Source organism: Bos mutus, chromosome 15, assembly GCF_027580195.1.
Source record: "Bos mutus isolate GX-2022 chromosome 15, NWIPB_WYAK_1.1, whole genome shotgun sequence".
Classification (NCBI taxonomy): domain Eukaryota; kingdom Metazoa; phylum Chordata; class Mammalia; order Artiodactyla; family Bovidae; genus Bos; species Bos mutus.
Genome location: NC_091631.1, coordinates 15,270,393 through 15,289,262, shown reverse-complemented (window position 1 = coordinate 15,289,262; position 18,870 = coordinate 15,270,393). Strand labels below are relative to the sequence as shown.

Genomic DNA, 18,870 nt, shown 5'->3' with positions numbered 1-18,870 from the left:
TAATAAGGCAAAGAGTTGAGCTGTATGTCCTTTCAAAGTCACATTGCAAAATTATTTAACAAGCTTACCTGAAGATTATTTAATTTTCTGGGTGAATGTATTGCTGTTTGGCTTTACTATTTATTATTTGATCATAGCTCAGATACTGCAAGCATAGTGTTAAGCCTTAGTCACTCAGTTCTGTCTGACTCTTTGCAACCCCGTGGACTGTAGCCTCCAGGCACCTCTGTCCATGGGATTCTCCAGGCAAGAATACTGGAATGGGTTGCCATTCCCTTCTCCGCAGATCCTGTAAAATCACATGTTCATTTGTATTTTTCCATTTGATAGGAAAGATAACCCCAAAGGTCATGGCTTTATTAGCTTGCACATTAACCAGTTTCTTCTGTAACCTAGCAATCTTATTCTAACATTCTTTTTTTTGTTTTGAAATGCTTTTCCTGGTGGATTATATAAACTCTTTTTTACCCTAATGCTCTTGGAATCAGTCTTACCATCTAATGGTTCCATCCTAAATCAATGAGCTGATCAAAACCTTTGACATAATTTATATTTGAATGAGTCATGATTTTATCATTTGAATGATTATAATTTGATTTAGCTGGTAGACTCAGATGATACTCTTTCCTCCCATCTCCCATGAAGGGTCACCTGGGGAGCCTATTTAGAGTGCAGATTCTCCAGCCCACCACTCAAAAAGTCTAATTTTGGGAGTTTGCCTAGCACCTAATGACATGCATTTTTAATAAGCACCCCAGGAGATTCTGAAGCTGGTGGTCCACAGACCAGGCATCTTCAGAAAGTCTTCCAGTGAACTGCATGATGGCGACAGTCCTAATGCCCACTTGATTCTCACCCTGAGGACAGAGATGACTGGGGTTAAACGCTGAGGACTTGGGATGGACTGGAGTCCCAACAGTGTATTTACCTAAGCTTCAACTTGGAGACAGCAATTGATCTCAAATGCTCATCCACCTACTGGCTGTATCAAAACAGGGGCTGGGTGGAGTCAGGTGTAGGCAATCAGGAATCTGATTACGTAGGTTGACCCTTGAGAAATTGCTATACTCAACTCTTTAATCGACCTTACAAAAACAGCAATTTTGTATGGTTCGACCTGATAATTCCTCAGGTATTTCTAATGTGAAGCTACTTTGGCAATCAATGTGTAAATATGATAGTTGAGACATGGAATTTCCAGTATCGGGGGACATGCTTTGTAGGTTTCATCAGACTTAAAGCAAAAAAAGAAAAAAAATTAAGGACTCTCTTCCCAGAGAAAGGTACAAAGTACAACTTTTTGCAAAAAATCTAGGGGAATTTATGGACTCCTTGAAAGTGCAAGGACTTTCAGTTCAGTTCAGTCACTCAGTAGTGTCTGACCCTTTGCGACCCCATGAACTGCAGCATGCCAGGCCTCGCTGTTCATCACCAACTCCCGGAGTTCACTCAGACTCATGTCCATCGAGTCGGTGATGCCATCCAGCCATCTCATCCTCTGTTGTCCCCTTCTCCTCCTGCCCCCAATCCCTCCCAGCATCAGAGTCTTTTCCAATGAGTCAACTCTTCACATGAGGTGGCCAAAGTACTGGAGTTTCAGCTTTAGCATCATTCCTTCCAATGAACACCCAGGACTGATCTCCTTTAGGATAGACTGGTTGGATCTCCTTGCAGTCCAAGGGACTCTCAAGAGTCTTCGCCAACACCACAGTTCAAAAGCATCAATTCTTCAGCAAGGACTTTAGGCTACTCCTATTGTACAAATTTCTTTCTGAAGGTCGCATGCTTTAGGGATGAAGCTTTGCTGCCCCCTGCTGCCAAATGATTCTCCAGACAGCTTCTCTTGACTCAGGCCTGTCACGTTTGAAGTCACTTTTCACTTTCCTGCATTGGAGAAGGAAATGGCAAGCCACTCCAGTGTTCTTGCCTGGAAAATCCCAGGGATGGAGAAGCCTGGTGGACTTCCGTCTATGGGGTCGCACAGAGTCGGACACGACTGAAGCGACTTAGCAGCAGCAGCAGCAGGGACTAGAACCAGCTGTCATCCCACACCTGTTGGAGTCCAATCCTAGGCAGGAATGGGCCCCCTGAGTATTTAATTACACAGTTGGAATGAATTCTTGTTAGTGCTGAAGGTAGGGAAGTTCTGTGCTTTGATGGCACACTATGCCTTGTCTAGTCCAGAGCACACCCTTCAGGGTTATCAGATTCTCATTCTACGGAAACTACTTTACAGCTCCACCCTATGGATAACTGAGAGCAATACAAAATAATTCTTGTTTGTAGAAATACAAATTATGTCTTGTGGGGAGAGACTGACTTGACTTCCCTCTCCCACCAAGGGAGAAGCTGGACATTCATGTAGATATTCCCAGTCTCTAGGTGTGTCTGTTCTTTAGTTTCTGCTTTGAATGGATTATCTGGGTCCCTCATCAAGAATTAAATAAAACCTTTAATGCATGCTCATTTGATATCTGTGTTGTTGTTCAGTTGCTCAGTCGTGTCCAACTCTTCTCGACTCCGTGGACTGCAGCATGCCAGGCTTCCCTGTCCTTCGCCATCTCCTGGAGCTTGCTCAAACTCATGTCCATTGAATCAGTGATGCCATCCAACCATCTCTTCCTATGTTGTCCCCTTCTCTCCTGCCTTCAGTCTTTCTCAGCATCAAGGTGTTTTCTAATAAGTTGGCTCTTCGCATCAGGTGGCCTAAGTACTGGACTTTCAGCTTCAGTATCAGTCCTTCTAATGAATATTCAGGACTGATTTTCTTTAGGATTGACTGGCTCGATATCCTTGCAGTCCAAGGGACTCTCAAGAGTCTTCTCCAACACCACAGTTCAAAAGCATCAATTCTTTGGCATTCAGCCTTCTTTATGATCCAACTTGCACATCCATACATGGTTACTGGAAAAACCATAGCTTTGACTATAGGGACCTTTGTTGGCAAAAAAATGTCTCCGCTTTTTAATACGGTGTGTAGGTTTGTCATAGCTTTTTTTCCAAGGAGCAAGTATCTTTCAATTTCATGGCTGCAGTCACCATTTGCAGTGTTTGGAGCCCAAGAAAATAAAGGCTCTCACTGTTTCCATTGTTTCCCCATCTATTTGCCACGAAGTGATGGGACTGGATGCCATGATCTTAGTTTTTTGAATGTTGAGTTTTAAGCCAGCTTTTTCACTCTCCTCTTTCACCTTCATCAAGAGGGTCTTTAGTTCCTCTTTGCTTTCTGCCATAAGGGTGGTGTCATTTGCATATCTGAGGTTATTGATATTTCTTCCAGCAATCTTTTTTTTTGTAGCTTAATTTTATTTTTTAAATTTATTTATTGAAGGATAATTGCTTTACAGAATTTTGTTGTTTTCTCTCAAACCTCAACATAAATCAGCCATAGGTATACATATATCCCCTCCCTTCTGAACCTCCCTCCCATCTCCCTCTCCATCCCACCCCTCTAGGTTAATACAGAGCCCCTGTTTGAGTTTCCTGAGCCATACAGCAAATTCCTTTTGGCTATCGATTTTACATATGGTAATGTAAGTTTCCATGTTATTCTCTCCATACATCTCACCCTCTCCTCCCCTCTCCCCATCTCCCATGTCTATTCTCTATGTCTGTTTTTCCATTGTTGCCCTATAAATGAATTCTTCAGTGCCATTTTTCTAGATTCTGTATATATGTGTTAGAATATTTATCTTTCTCTGACTTACTTCACTTTATATAATAGGTTCTAGCTTGGTCCTCCTCATTAGAACTGACTCAAATGTGTTCCTTTCTATGGCTGAGTAATATTCCACTGTGTATATGTACCACAACTTCTTTATCCATTCATCTGTGGATGGACATCTAGGTTGCTTCCATGTTCTAGCTATTGTAAATAGTGCTGCAATGAATGGAACACATGTGTCTTTTTCAGTTTTGGTTATCTCAGGGCATATGCCTAGGTGTGTCTCCCAGCAATCTGATTCCAGCTTGTGCTTCATCCAGTCCAGCATTTCTCATGATGTACTCTGCATATAAGTTAAATAAGCAGAGTGACAATATACAGCCTTGATGTACTCCTTTCCCAATTTGGAACCAGTCTGTTGTTCCATGTCTGTTTCTAACTGTTGGTTCTTGACCTGCATACAGATTTCTTAGGAGGCAGGTCTGTATGAGATCCATAAGTTGACTCTTGAAAATTATCCTTTAACAAAGGCCAGGATCATATTAGAGATCTCTGATTCCTTTCCTTGAAAGTTCATATTCTGATTAAGAAGACACTCAGTATTGCTAGTAACTCTTGAGTATTAAGAAATCTGCTCCTTCCTCTCCCCATCCCCCACCTTCCTCATAAAGGTAGCATACCACCTCTTTGCCTCAGAGGAAAGTGTTAGTTGCTCAGATGTGCCCAACTCTTTGCGGGTTAACCCCATGGACTGTAGCCCACCAAGTTCCTCTGTCCATGGGATTCTCCAGGCAAGACTACTGGAGTGGGTTGCCATTTCCTTCTCCAAGGGATCTTTCCAACCCAAGGATCGAACCTGAGTCTTCTTCATTGTACACAGATTCTTTACTGCCTGAGCCACTGAGAAAGCCCTGCCTCAGGGGAGGTACAGGGCAAAAGCAAAACGAAACAAAACCATGAAGGACTTTGTAAATCTTTCTCGGCTTTGTTTTCCTAAAGCATCAGTCCACAGAAGAATTCAGAGGAGCAGGGGAGCAGGAGAGGACCCACATCCTGGAGAAACAGGAGATGGACCTTTCCTTTTACAAAGCCATGAGGTTACCTCAGGCTGGGGGAAGGAGACGGAGGCAGGAGCATCAGGACCAGGCCCTGAGAGGCGAGGCTCCAGGGTCAGGATGGATAGAACAAGAGCAAGGCATGGCCTGGAAGCCCCACTAGCCCCAGTGGACAACTGATGCTGTAGTTGTGTGTATGTGTGAAAGAACTTTAGTTTTCTGGGCTATTTAAAACCCTCAGATCTTGACTCAAGAGGCAAGCTCATCCTTAAAAGTTCATTTGTGTTCTGGGGGCTGCTTGTGAAAACAAGTGTTTCAGAAACCTATCGCGTCGGGTTAGTTGGTGTGCATACTCTTTATTCATTCATCTCTATCGAATTTACTGTGGGCAGTGAGGGATAAAAAAGGATTGCAAAACACTGACCCTCTAGGCATTAAAAAGTCAACTTCTTTAATCAACTGAAAAGCAAAACAAAAACCCAGTCAATTTCATTTCGATTAGTCTAGATGTATTCAGAAAACCTTCCTTCTTTCCTCTTTTTCTTTCGCCCTGGCTCCAGAGGAATTTCAGATGTGTTTGGAAAAATTTTACTTTCAAGTTCCTAACTAGTCGAAAGGGAATGACTGGTTACCACCTTTCAGCACCTTTGGTGGGGCTTCATCTACTTTAGCGAGACACCTCACGTGAAATGACCAGCCCGGGGGAAGGAAACGGGGACTGAGACGAGGAGACCAGACCTCCTCAGACAGAGGCTCGCTCTCTATTTTTACATCAACTCCTGTCAGGCTAGAGCAGCCAGAGGAAGGCAGGGGATGGATAAGGATTATTTTTCAGGATTGTGAGATCTATTTTTCAGTGCCGTTTTATTCTTTAGCTTTCAGCAGTATAAATTCTGTGAAGATCAGACTTGCAGACCCACTTTTATTTTAAAACGTACAAATCCCTACCCAGACCAAGAAAACGAGGCTACCATCATCACTTTACACTGTAATCCTGCTGGCCCGTGGACAAAAGTTAATTCTGAAACTGTGACGACAGTGTAACATACATCCGTGAGGATGGACTGGGAGTGAGACGTATTGTTAAAGACAAAGGAAGACCAAACTTGAAAACTCCGAGCAGACAAAACCAGTTTGGTCATACAAGCGAAGCTTAATTTAGCTTATTTTGCAAGACAAGCGAGGCAAACTTGACCTGAGTCACTTCTTGCTTATGCCTCTGAAAATCATAAGCGAAACTTCAATTGTTCCCCAAAATTAATATGAAGTAACCACTAAACAACTCTCTTTAAGAAAATTATAATATTGTGACCAATAACTGCAGAATAAGCACTATCTCCACTCTAGATAAATTGCATTATAACAATATACCTCTGAGCCTCATTCCATGTTTTGGTTTGAATGCGCCCACTTTGCAAGCTTTCTGTGGGTATGTGTGATGAACTTTTACCAATGACTACTTCAATGATTCATTGGTTTTACTTCTGTTTTTTTTCCCTGAACTTTTGACAGTGTCAAGAAGGTAACCCAAAATAGAGGCAGAATGTTTTTTAAAAAAAAATGTTATGGCTTATTCTGGGACTAATACCAATATTTAATTTCTGGAACATTAATTTAAAAATTAAGGTGGAGTTTTGTAAAACAACTACATGTCTTACCAGAGTTTATATTCCACTTAAGGTAGCTGAGTCTGTTTTAGAAGAGACAGACCCATTGAACTAAGAGTTGAACCATAAAGAAGGTTGAGCACCGAAGAAGTGATGTATTTGAACTGTGATGCTGGAGGAGACTCTTCCTTTGGACAGCTAAGAGATCAAACCAGTCAATCCTAAAGAAAATCAATCCTGAATATTCACTGGAAGGACTGATGCTGATGCTGAAGCTCCAATACTCTGGCCACCTGATGGAAACAGTTGACTCACTGGAAAGACCTGGTGCTGGGAAAGACTGAGGGCAGGAGGAGAAGGAGGTGACAGAGGATGAGATGGTTGGATGGCATCACCGACTCAATTGACATGAATTGGAGCAAACTCCAGGAGATAGCGAAGGACAGGGAAGCCTGGCGTGCTGCAGTCCATGGGGTCACAAAGAGGCAGACACGACTGAGTAACTGAACAACAAGACCCATTGAGAATTTACTAAAAATGATTTTAACTGCCCCACAAGAGAGGTAACCATTACTTATAGAACTCATCTAGGGAGTTTGCAGACTAGGAGAGAGGAAGGTAGCCATTGCCCAAGAACTGGGGAGAACAGAGACTTATTTATGTATCTGTTTGGGAGTAAGTTCAACTGGTTTTCTGGTTTCACATTTTCACCTGTTTGGTTCCTTTCTCTTTGGGCCTGATTTCATTCTGTGAGATGCAGTCTTACAGGCCCCAGGGACGAGACCACAGCCTGACCAAGAACTAGAATGAACCCTCACTTACTATTTCCTGAAAGAACAAGATATTAATTTTATTTCAAGTGAAAACTAGTGCCTAGGATGGTTCTTTCCTTCCAGTACAGTGAGTTACATAGTCTCCAAAACAGAACAAAGATAAGGCAAAAATCAAAGTAGTCATTTTATTAAAAATACTTGGAATATCTATTTTTCATTTTGATTAAGGGTACTTTTTAAAGAGTACTCAGTTTTCTCCTGAGAAACCCGTATGCAGGTCAAGAAGCAACAGTTAGAATCGGACATGAAACAATGGACTAATTCAAAATTGGGAAAGGAGTACAACAAGGCTGTATATTGTCACCCTGCTTATTTAACTCATATGCAGAGTATATCATATGAAATGACAGGCTGGATGAATCGCAAGGTGGAATCAAGATTGCTGGGAGAAATAACAACAACCTCAGGTAGGCAGAGAGTGAAGAGAACTAAAGAATCTTCTTGATGAGTGTGAAAGAGGAGAGTGAAAAAGCTGGCTTGAAATTCAACATTCAAAAAACAAAGATCATGGCATCCAGTCCCATCACTTCATGGCAAATAGAAGGGAAAAAAGTAGAAGCAGTTACAGATTTCATTTTCTTGGGCTCCAAAATCTCAGTGCACAGTGACTGCCGCCATGAAATTAAAAGACGCTTACTCCTTGGAAGGAAAGCTATGACAAACCTAGGCAGTGTATTAAAAAGCAAAGACATCACTTTGCCAGCACAGGTCTGTATAGTAAAAGCTATGGTTTTTCCAGTAGTCATGTATGGATGTGAGAGTTGGACCACAAAGAAAGCTGAGTGCTGAAGAATTGATGCTTTTGAACTGTGGTGTTGGAGAAGACTCTTGGGAGTCCCTTGCACTGCAAGGAGATCAAACCAGTCGATCCTAATGGGTCCTAATAAGCAACCCTGAATATTCACTGGAAGGACTGATGCTGAAGCTGAAGCTCCAATATTTTGGCCACCTGATGCAAAGAACCGACTAATTGGAAAAAGACCTCTATGCTGGGAAAGATCGAGGGCAGAAGAAGGCGGCAGAGGATGAGATGGTTAGTCAGCACCACCAACTCAATGGACGTGAATTTGAGCAAACACCGGAAGATAGTGGAAGACGGAGTAGCCTGGTGTGCTTCAGTTCATGGGGTCACAAAGAGCTGGACACAGCCAAGCAAATGAACAGCAACATTTAGGATAAAGATATTGGTGTAATATAGAGGCTAAGGCTAGTGGAGGTGATGGAATTCCAGTTGAGCTGTTTCAAATCCTGAAAGATGATGCTATGAAAGTGCTGCACTCAATATGCCAGCAAATTTGGAAAACTCAGCAGGGGCCACAGGACTGGAAAAGGTCAGTTTTCATTCCAATCCCAAAGAAAGGCAATGCCAAAGAATGCTCAAACTACTGCACAATTGCACTCATCTCACATGCTAGTAAAGTAATTCTCAAAATTCTCCAAGCCAGGCTTCAGCAGTACATGAACTGTGAACTTCCAGATGTTCAAGCTGGTTTTAGAAAAGGCAGGGGAACCAGAGATCAAATTGCCAACATCCACTGGATCATGGAAAAAGCAAGAGAGTTACAGAAAAACATCTACTTCTGCTTTATTGACTATGCCAAAGCCTTTGACTGTGTGGATAACAATAAACTATGGAAAATTCTAAAAGAGATGGGAATACCTGACCTGCCTCTTGAGAAATTTGTATGCAGGTCAGGAAGCAACAGTTAGAACTGGACATGGAACAAGAGACTGGTTCCAAATAGGAAAAGGAGGACGTCAAGGCTATATATTGTCACCCTGCTTATTTAACTTCTATGCAGAGTACATCATGAGAAACGCTGGGCTGGAAGAAGCACAAGCTGGAATCAAGATTGCTGGGAGAAATATCAATAATCTTAGATATGCAGATGACACCACCCTTATGGCAGAAAGTGAAGAGGAACTAAAAAACCTCTTGATGAAAGTGAAAGTGGAGAGTGAAAAAGTTGGCTTAAAGCTCAACATTCAGAAAACGAAGATCATGGCATCCGGTCCCATTACTTCATGGGAAATAGATGGGGAAACACTGGAAACAGTGTCACACTTTATTTTTTTGGGCTCCAAAATCACTGTAGACGGTGACTGCAGCCATGAAATTAAAAGACACTTACTCCTTGGAAGGAAAGTTATGACCAACCTAGACAGCATATTCAAAAGCAGAGACATTACTTTGCCAACAAAGGTCCGTCTAGTCAAAGCTAGATGTTTTTCCTGTGGTCATGTATGGATGTGAGAGTTGGACTGTGAAGAAGGATAAGCTCCGAAGAATTGATGCTTTTGAACTGTGGTGTTGGAGAAGACTCTTGAGAGTCCCTCGACTACAAGGAAATCCAACCAGTCCATTCTGAAGGAGATCAGCCCTGGGTGTCCTTTGGAAGGAATGATGCTAAAGCTGAAACTCCAGTACGTTGGCCACCTCATGTGAAGAGTTGACTCATTGGAAAAGACTCTGATGCTGGGAGGGATTGAGGGCAGGAGGAGAAGGGGACGACAGAGGATGAGATGGCTGGATGGCATCACTGACTCGATGGACATGAGTCTGGGTGAACTCTGGGAGTTGGTGATGGACAGGGAGGCCTGGTGTGCTGCGATTCATGGGGTCGCAAAGAGTTGGACACGACTGAGCGACTGAACTGAACTGAAGGGAGTATCCAGAACCGACAGAAGGGGGTAGTTGTGTCAGTCTGGCATTTGTTCTAAATTAATATTCAATAGGATGCCAAACTACCACACTGTTGCACTCATCTCACACGCTAGCAAAGTAATGCTCAAAATTCTCCAAGCCAGGTTTCAAAAATACATGAACCATGAACTTCCAGATGTTCAAGGTGGTTTTATAAAAGGCAGAGGAACCAGAGATCAAATTGCCAACATCTGCGGGATCATGGAAAAAGCAAGAGAGTTCCAGAAAAACATCTACTTCTGCTTTATTGACTATGCCAAAGCCTTTGACTGCGTGGATCACAACAAACTGGAAAATTCTGAAAGAGATGGAAATACCAGACCACCTGACCTGCCTCTTGAGAAACCTGTATGCAGGTCAGGAAGCAACAGTTAGAACTGGCCATGGAACAACAGACTGGTTCCAAATAGGAAAAGGAGTATGTCAAGGCTATATATTGTCACCCTGCTTATTTAACTTATATGCAGAGTCCATCATGAGAAACGCTGGGCCAGATGAAGCACAAGCTGGAATCAAGATTTCCAGGAGAAATATCAATAACCTCAGCTATGCAGATGATACCACCCTTATAGCAGAAAATGAAGAACTAAAGAGCCTCTTGATGAAAGTGAAAGTGGAGAGTGAAAAAGTTGGCTTAAAGCCCAACATTCAGAAAACAAAGATCATGGCATCCAGTCCCACCACTTCATGGTAAATAGATGGAGAAACAGTGGAACCTGGCAGACTTTATTTTTTTGTGCTCCAAAATCACTGCAGATGGTGACTGCAGCCATGAAATTAAAAGACGCTTACTCCTTGGATGAAAAGTTATGACCAACCTAGACAGCATATTAAAAAGCAGGGACATTACTTTGCCAACAAAGGTCCATCTAGTCAAGGCTATGGTTTTTCCAGTAGTCATGAATGAATGTGAGAGTTGGAGTATAAAGCAAGCTGAGCACCGAAGAATTGATGCTTTTGAACTCTGGTGTTGAAAAAGACTCTTGAGAGTCCTTTGGACTGCAAGAAGATCCAATCAGTCCATCCTATAGGAAATCAGTCCTGAATATTCATTGGAAGGACTGATGTTGAAGCTGAAAGTCCAATACTTTGGCCACCTGATGCAAAGAGCTGGCTCATTTGAAAAGACCCTGATGCTGGGAAAGATTGAAGGCAGGAGAAGAAGGGGATGACAGGGGATGAGATGGTTGGATGGCATTACTGATTCAATGGACATGAGTTTGAGTAAACTCCGGGAGTTGACAGGAGGCCTGGCATGCTGCAGTCCATGGGGTAGCAAAGAGTTGGACTCAACTGAGCAACTGAACTGACTGAGGATGCCAGTCAAGGAGCATGGTTTTGGTCAAATTTTGCAGTCACTACTAAGATGCGATCTAAGGCAAAAACTCCAAGTGACTTTGCAAGATAAATGTGAATCTACATTCATTACCTGGGTTTACTAATAGAAAGAACAGGGTACACTCATCTACTAAATGGAGCAGAGAGACCCTGCTTAGCTCCTGGTCGATCCTGTAATTCAATTGTATTGACCTGACGGAGGCCTCCTGAGGTTGGGCTGGCAGGAGCAGGGCTGGTGTTGTGTTATGTGGGTCAATTGGGGAGCAGTGGAATGTTGTGGCACTGAATCAGGATGATTCCTTTAAGCCCCACCCTTCCATACAACCTGTTCTTTAACTCGACATTGATTTTCAATCTTGCTGTGATTAATGTCTGCCTCCTCCCATCTTTAGGGCTTCCCTGATGGATCACAGGTAAAGAATCCAAAAGCAGTGTAGGCGATACAGGAGACAAGGATTTGATCCCTGGGTCGGGAAGATTTTCTAGAGGAGGAAATGGCCTCCCATTCACCCTCTCACAAAATACATAATTTTCACAGTCCAGATGGATCAGGGAAACCACTCACAAATTCTGTGGCAACAGCAAGTTCTAAGTATTTGATAAGATACTTTTGACCATGGCCCATCCTTCAATTTTTCAAATCAGAGTTCATTCTGAAGCTTGTCACACAGTTAGATAATTATGAGAACCTCCTTGGATGCATCGTGTATTTTTTTTTTTTTTAAAACGTCTTAACTGGTCCAAGCATTAGTAGATGTTACCCATTACTTATTAAAACCTAAATATCACATTCTAGTCCCCACTTTACAAGTACATAAATGGACACAAAGATAAAGAGAAGTGATTTGTCCATGGTCAGTCAGGGATAAAATCTAAATCTCTTAGCTCCTAATTTAGTGGTTTATATGCTAAATTACCCTGCCTCTTCAGGCCCTCTGGGAACACTATCCTGAAATTTTGTTTAAGCAAAATGAGCCCCACATACACTCTCACCAGAAAAATTAATTAGATAATTTATCAACTGTGAAAACAACATCAGAATATTCTGTACAATTGATCAAGGACTTTAAAATAATTCTATTATAACAAAACATTCCTTCAGGCAAAATAATTAAGTCTGAAATTCATCAGGACAGATTTACACGTTTAAAACTAGTGTAAAGTAAGGACTACAATTCTAGCTATAATGCAAATATCACATTTCCCCAGAGTTTAAAACAACTCGCTTAAAGCTGTTCAATTATTTTAGCAGCGCACTTTTAAAAGAGAAACGAAACTTGAACAAGTCTTATTAAAAGTAGCACTCAAGTGATAAGGCAATGTAACAAAATGCTATTTGTGAATTCTAGGTAGTGATCACTGTAAAATTTTTTCAATAATTCTGCATATTTGAGAAATTTCATAATAAAGTGCTGGGGGAAAAAAGTAAACAACCAAACAACTCCCCAATATCTAGGCCTTACCAGAAAAAATTACAAGACAAATCACCTACCATAAAATGGTGAACTTCAACATTCATGATCATGAGTGTGTGCTGTGTGCCAGGCAGGGTGTCAAGTCTAAGGTTTCTGCCTTGGACAGAACCTTGCCCTGCTGCTCATCGCTAGACATGCCCCTCAGGGCTCAAGAGGAAGTACTTATGTGCTTTCAGGACCACTGATTGCATCTCTTTCCTGGGATACAGAAATCCACCTGCCCTTTTTCCCATGGGCGCTCTATTTAGCTTTTATCCTGAAATCTAGGAGACAGTTGGGGAGGTGCAATCAGTCAGCAGAGACAAAGAAGCTCTACGAAGAGAAGGTTCTCCCTTTGAGAGACAGCACAGCAGATGTGCTTTGCAGACTTCCTAGGAAATGGAGTGGAATGCATGGACCTTCAGAGCCTCCAGCCCTGAGAGAGGAGAGGACTGTGCCCCTCCCCACTCCTGTCCCATAGGCAGGGCCAGCGTCCTGCTGCCAACGCCCCTTGAAAGGAGCACGTCTTCTCTCTACACGTGTGTTCCCCATCCAGGATTACTTTCCTGCATTTTATGAAATTTTATAACAACTGGAATTGCGAGGAGAGGAGGAAAAAGCTTCAAAACTATTGCTTCTTTTTCATTTCCTCAAGGCACTGCACTGCTTAGGTATTTATGGAACTGGGTTGATGGTATTTCTCACAAAACAATGAGAATTTAATTGAGGCAAAACAAGAATAGCGGTTACTGAATTAAGGAAAGATATTTCAAAATCTTAATTTAGAAAAATCTAATAATTAAGAACATTTTTCTGGTCACCAAAGACTTGAGGATTCCCTGGGCAAAGGGAAGACAGACAGCAACTGCTCCCCTCTGATGAGGATGTACTCTACCCACATGCATGCTTTTAGTTTATCTAAGACTTACAGTATAAAAACAGTAATGAAGGACAATTTTATAATTCTATACCTGCCACAAAAACTAATTGCTAGAGATCATCCAGTGTGTTAATCCATCATCAGGGGAAAAAAATCCTCAATTTTCATCCTGTTTCAGGGCTTCCCAGGTAGTGCAGTGGTATAGAATCCACCTGCCAATGCAGTAGACACAGAAGACCTGGGTTCAATGAGTCAGGAAGATCCCTTGGAGAAGGAAATGGCAACCCACTCCAGTATTCTTGCCCAGGAAATCCCATGGACAGAGGAGCCTGGTGGACTACCCTCCATGGGGTCACAAAGAGTTGGCCACAACTGAGCAGCTGCACAAACATGCATTTAGTGCCCCTCTATCATTCTGCAGAATAGCCAGAAACTGCCATTGCTGCAACAGCTAAAGGAGAGGTTAAAAACACACACACACACACACACCAAACTACCAGTCAGCATGCTGACTTGTTTTCTAATAACAAAGGGTACGACCTGCGGCAAGTTTCATTGAACACTGGGCTGGATGTCTCTGGGAAAAGAAGAAATTATTTTTAACAATGTCCAAAAATTAATGTTAAAGGGGTAATAAAACAGATACACAGCACAGATACTTGTAGGTCAGCTGGGTCCAAACCAGCATGTTTCAGAGTGGAACTGGAGGATTGAAAAATGAAAGGAAGAGATCCACTTTCCAGCTAAGTTTTGATTCTGAGTTGGAGTCAACAAAACCTCGTATGTGGAAAGACAGTCTGATCACTACTCTTATCCCACATTCACAAGGAATGATGAGTACATAATAAGTGGCCGGTTTATTACACAATGCCAAATGTTGTGAGTTTAAAAAAATTGTTCAAATTAAAAGGAGACCCTAAATTGATACTAAATTGAAGTACTACGTCAGGAAAAAATAGACCAATTTTTCTACTGGCAAAATCCTTTTGTAATTATTGTCAACATTCTGCTGGTTAGAACTTCATTTCTTAAAACAAAATTTTATGGTTGACATGGACCTTAGAAACATCTAATCCAATTCCTTCAGGGAAACCTGAAGCTAGGATAAGTGAGGTAAAAACCTGATTTTGTTTTGATTTAAGGCTCCCAAGTTAGTAGAAAAAAAATAACATAACCAAAGCAGGAAATGACTCACCTCAGTACCTAATGCACAGGCATGCTTTTAATAGAAGTTTGACCAGGAAGCTTTTAAATATTATTTCCTTTTTTGTTAGGGTTGAATGTTTTGTGGCAACATGTAACTTTTTTTCTTTGAGAAAAGGACATGTTTATTGTAGAAAAAAATGTAAAATGGGTAAGCTGCACAAAGAAGAAAATAAGTCATCAAAAAATGGTAGTAGCTGTCCTTCAGGCTTTCTTTCACCTATGCAACAAGAACAACTTTATTTTTTTACATGTACCTTGACAGGTACTTATTTTTGGACAACAATCACAGAAACAGCAGTGTTCAAAAGAGCTGAAAATTTCTTGGCTCAACTGGCTTTTCTCACCACCAATGAGCCGCCATACTGGCTGACTAGGTGAGAAATTTAAACTTTCTCTGTTGGTGATTATGTGTGTGTGTGTCCCCTTGTTCTAGAGCACTAGGGAACAAAGAATCACGGAGGGGCTGTGGAATTCACTTCCTGGAAAAGACAAAAAGGGACTTGTAGCCTAACACCTAGCAGCTGGTTTTCACATGGTTCTCAGAGTTCTAACTCTGGAGAAATGCTACTTTGTAGCCTAAAGGAAATAATAAGCAAGGTAAAATGAAACAACTTTAAGGAGAATTATGTGACAGACAACACAGTAGTATTTAATAAGTAAGGTTATATTTAGGGTTTAAACTAGTCCCTGAATATCCTTAATAACACTCTGGAGGAAAAACCAGGGTGAATGAGAACTTAAGCTTCCCAAGGATTATGGCTCAAATCCCCTGAAATCTATAGGAAGTCAAATAAAATTCATTGGTGAGTATTATATCTTTCCCATTGTTTTTTGTTTGTACATTATTATTGAGAACAGGGTAAGTTTGCTGCAGATGTTTTTTCTGTTGTTTCTTGAACAAATCAGGGGATGCTATATCCCTGAGTCAGTACTCCGTGGCTGAAAACCCTCCCTCCGAAGACTGCCCATGTCGAAGCGGGTGGAGACCTCACAGCGTACTAATAACGTGTCATCCTTGATGAAGGTTCTTTGTCTGAGGGCTTCCAGATGCATAAAAGTCACGTAGCCAAAACCCTTGGGGTTCCGGGGGATGGTGGGTCTCTGAAAGGCCAGGAGCTCTGGTTTGGCGTCCATTATTTCTTCGTGGTTTTGCCTCACAGCTGCTTCAGACTGGTCAAGGATGGTAAGGCGTATTGTCCCCTGGAAGGGCCACGGCAGGTGGCTGTCGTACTCCCCTTGCATCGTGTGGACAAAGAGCGATATGTAGTTGGCGCAGCGCTGCGCGCTCGGCAGCTGCAGGTGCAGCCGCATGCACAGTTTGTAGCCGGGTTTGCCTGTGTAGAACCCGGGGCTGTGAATGACAACAGGCTTCTCCTCTTCCTGCGATTTCAAGTGCATCCCAAAGTTGCCAATCTTCCAGATGTAAATCCCATTGCACTGCTGTGCTTCTATTTCAGCAACTTTGTCCTCAAGGGTTCGAATAGTTCGCTTGAGCTCATTTACATACATGCTCTGGGTTTCCATTTTTGCAGTCAGTTCCCGGATTTGATGGTCTTGTCTTACAAGGCGACCCTCTAACTGTTGAATGGTTTCTTGGAAATTGTGGACTTCTGAGTGACGCCCAGAGGAAGGCCGGGTGGGAGGCACAGAGTCATACAGAGGCATGGTACACTGAGGCACAGGAGCTACCGCGAGGCTTAAAGTCTGAACAGCCTGGGCCATCATTCTCATATGCGACTGGGTATTCTCTTGCAGGTGGCGTGCCAAGTGATTCCTCTGCATCTGAAAATCAAGCACAGGCCTCAGGTAGGGAACAGAGATGTGAGGACTAGGAAAGGGACCTAGCCAAGTCAAATAAAAGGTTCTGAAGTCACATCATCACTCTCCTCAGTCCCCTACAACCTTCTCTGACTGCATCAGATTCTCCATCCAGAGAAATGATCTTGCCTCTTCATTCCCTGAAAAACTGAGAGGCTATCTGCTGAATATTCATTCAGGTTTCACTCAGACAAACCTCCCTCCCACTTGTAAAAGTATCAGGATCTATGCCCGTCCTTCTCTTTGGACTCAGAGCTGACCCTCCTCTTGTCCTAGCTTAATGCTTCACCTGGGCTCCAAGTGGCATCCATCCCTTTTCACCTCCTCAGGAGGTTTTGCTTAGCCATCTCCTTTCTCCTTTATCTTCAAACATTCTCTCCTCTTAACCATTCCCCTCAGAACAGATTTATTAAAGTCTTTCCTGTTAAAAAAAACCAGGGTGTGGGGGGAGCAACCCCTTTATTGATCTTGTATCTCCCTCAAGCTAATACCATTTTCTTCCTCTTCCTTTTATAACCAAGAGCCATCCACCTGCACTGTCTCCAACCCCACACTTATTTTTACAAATCTACTGCAAAGTGGAATCTTCCCTGTCTTCCTACTTTTCTAAGGTCATCAAGAATAGTCTAACTGTTATATGAAAAAAAGATAATATACCAATTCTACTGTGAGGGTAATTCAAGTACATTATAGAAAGAAAGTGTAGATGTTCAAAAAGAAAATAAGCTACCTGTTATCTCACCTACCATGAACATTTTGATACATTTTCTTTAAGTCTTTCTCTCTATGAACACAAGCAATAGAGGATCTTCCCTCAAGTGTAATCATACTATACACTATTTGCTCATTTAATTTTAAGTTATTAAATGCATACTTACGATAAAAAAAAAATTCAGATATAAAGGCACAGCAGAAGCGCCAAGTGTACTCAGGCTCTCCAGAAAGAGAGACGACGCTGTCTCTCAGGTATCTGACAAAACTGATCACCAGGTCTTAAAACTCACGTCAGAGATCAGAACAATCCTTACTCCTTGCCTGTTTCACCAGCGTCTGAGACTGTTCATTCATGGCTCCTTTCCTGGTCTGCTTCTCTTTCCAGTACACTCCGTGCAACCCCAATCACACCTCCCCCTGCCATCACCAACTGCTTCCCCCACTTCTCTTTGGAGCTAAAGACCACATAAACAACGTGTCCGCCGCCTCCAGTCCACTGCTATCCTCTACCACACTATAGAACTTGATTTTCGTGATCTATATTTGAGAATTAAAAAAACAACAACTTACCTTTTCATGGCAACCAAAAGCACTGAACGTGCATGGGACTGGGGCTGTAGGGCAGTCTAGATCATAGTGATTGGGCATCTGAAAACCAAAGCAGAGGCTGAAAAACGTCCTTCCCTGCCTTTCATATTCTAGTTTGACAAGAGCATACTCACAATAAAGAATAACACTTCATCTAAACAAAATTATATTGTCTATGGCTGCTTTTGTTACAGTGGCTGAGCTGAACAGCTGAAACAGAAACCAGTCAGCCCACAAAGATTAAAATGATATTTACTTCCAAAAGTCACAGAGAAAGGAAATATCAACATCTCATACTGTGCCCCCAAATCACTCAAAATTCATTTCGAGAACATGAGTTTATTCCTATTGTTGGGGAACTGCCACCCTCTAGCGGCATTTTAAAGAAAAAGCACCTTCTGATGTCATCCACAATGCAACTAGAACTCTCACTGAGGTCCATGCCACTGATTCAGTTCAGTTCAGTCGCTCACTCGTGTCTCTTTGCGACCCCATGGACTGGAGCACACCAGGCTTCCTTGTCCTTCACTATTTTCCACAGTTTGCTCAAACTCATGTCTATTGAGTCGGTGATGCCATCCAACCATCTTGTACTCTGTCGTCCCCTTCTCCTCCTGCCCTCAATCTTTCCCAGCATCAGGGTCTTTTCTAATGAGTCAGCTCTTCACATCAGATGGCCGAAGTGTTGGAGCTTCAGCTTCAGCATCAGTCCTTCCAATGAATATTCAGGGTTGATTTCCTTTAGGATTGACTGGCTTGATCTCCTTGCAGTCCAAGGGACTCTCAAGAGTCTTCTCCAACACCAGAGCTCAAAGGCACCAATTCTTTGGCGCTCAGCTTTCTTTATGGTCCAACTCTCAGGCCCGTGATGAGGGACCAGTAAACTGTCTACGTCAGAGCCACTGACTGCACCCTGTACTTCCCTCATGACCACCTTTCATAGCTTCTTAGCTTCTGTTAACCTGCGCATACTCTGACTACAATGGGGAGATTCGGATGTTAGAAGACA

At 42.3% G+C, this 18,870-nt stretch overlaps 1 protein-coding gene across 2 annotated transcripts in view; it reads right to left on the bottom strand.

Moving 5' to 3' along the window:
- Positions 1-18,870, bottom strand: part of TRAF6 (TNF receptor associated factor 6) — a 38,993-nt gene that overhangs the window by 2,439 nt on the left and 17,684 nt on the right. Inside the window, exons 6-9 of one of the 2 annotated variants that reach the window (XR_011467009.1) lie at positions 17,844-17,921; positions 14,731-16,523; positions 14,076-14,112; positions 69-289 (exon numbers count right to left, since the gene is read on the bottom strand). Coding sequence is in view for 1 of the 2 variants with exons in the window: in XM_070383542.1 (XP_070239643.1) it covers positions 15,654-16,523; positions 17,844-17,921 (948 nt within the window). In the remaining variant the exon portion in view is untranslated. Of the gene's footprint in view, positions 1-68; positions 290-14,075; positions 14,113-14,730; positions 16,524-17,843; positions 17,922-18,870 lie in introns of those variants that run through there. The other variant, XM_070383542.1, reaches the window with a different exon arrangement.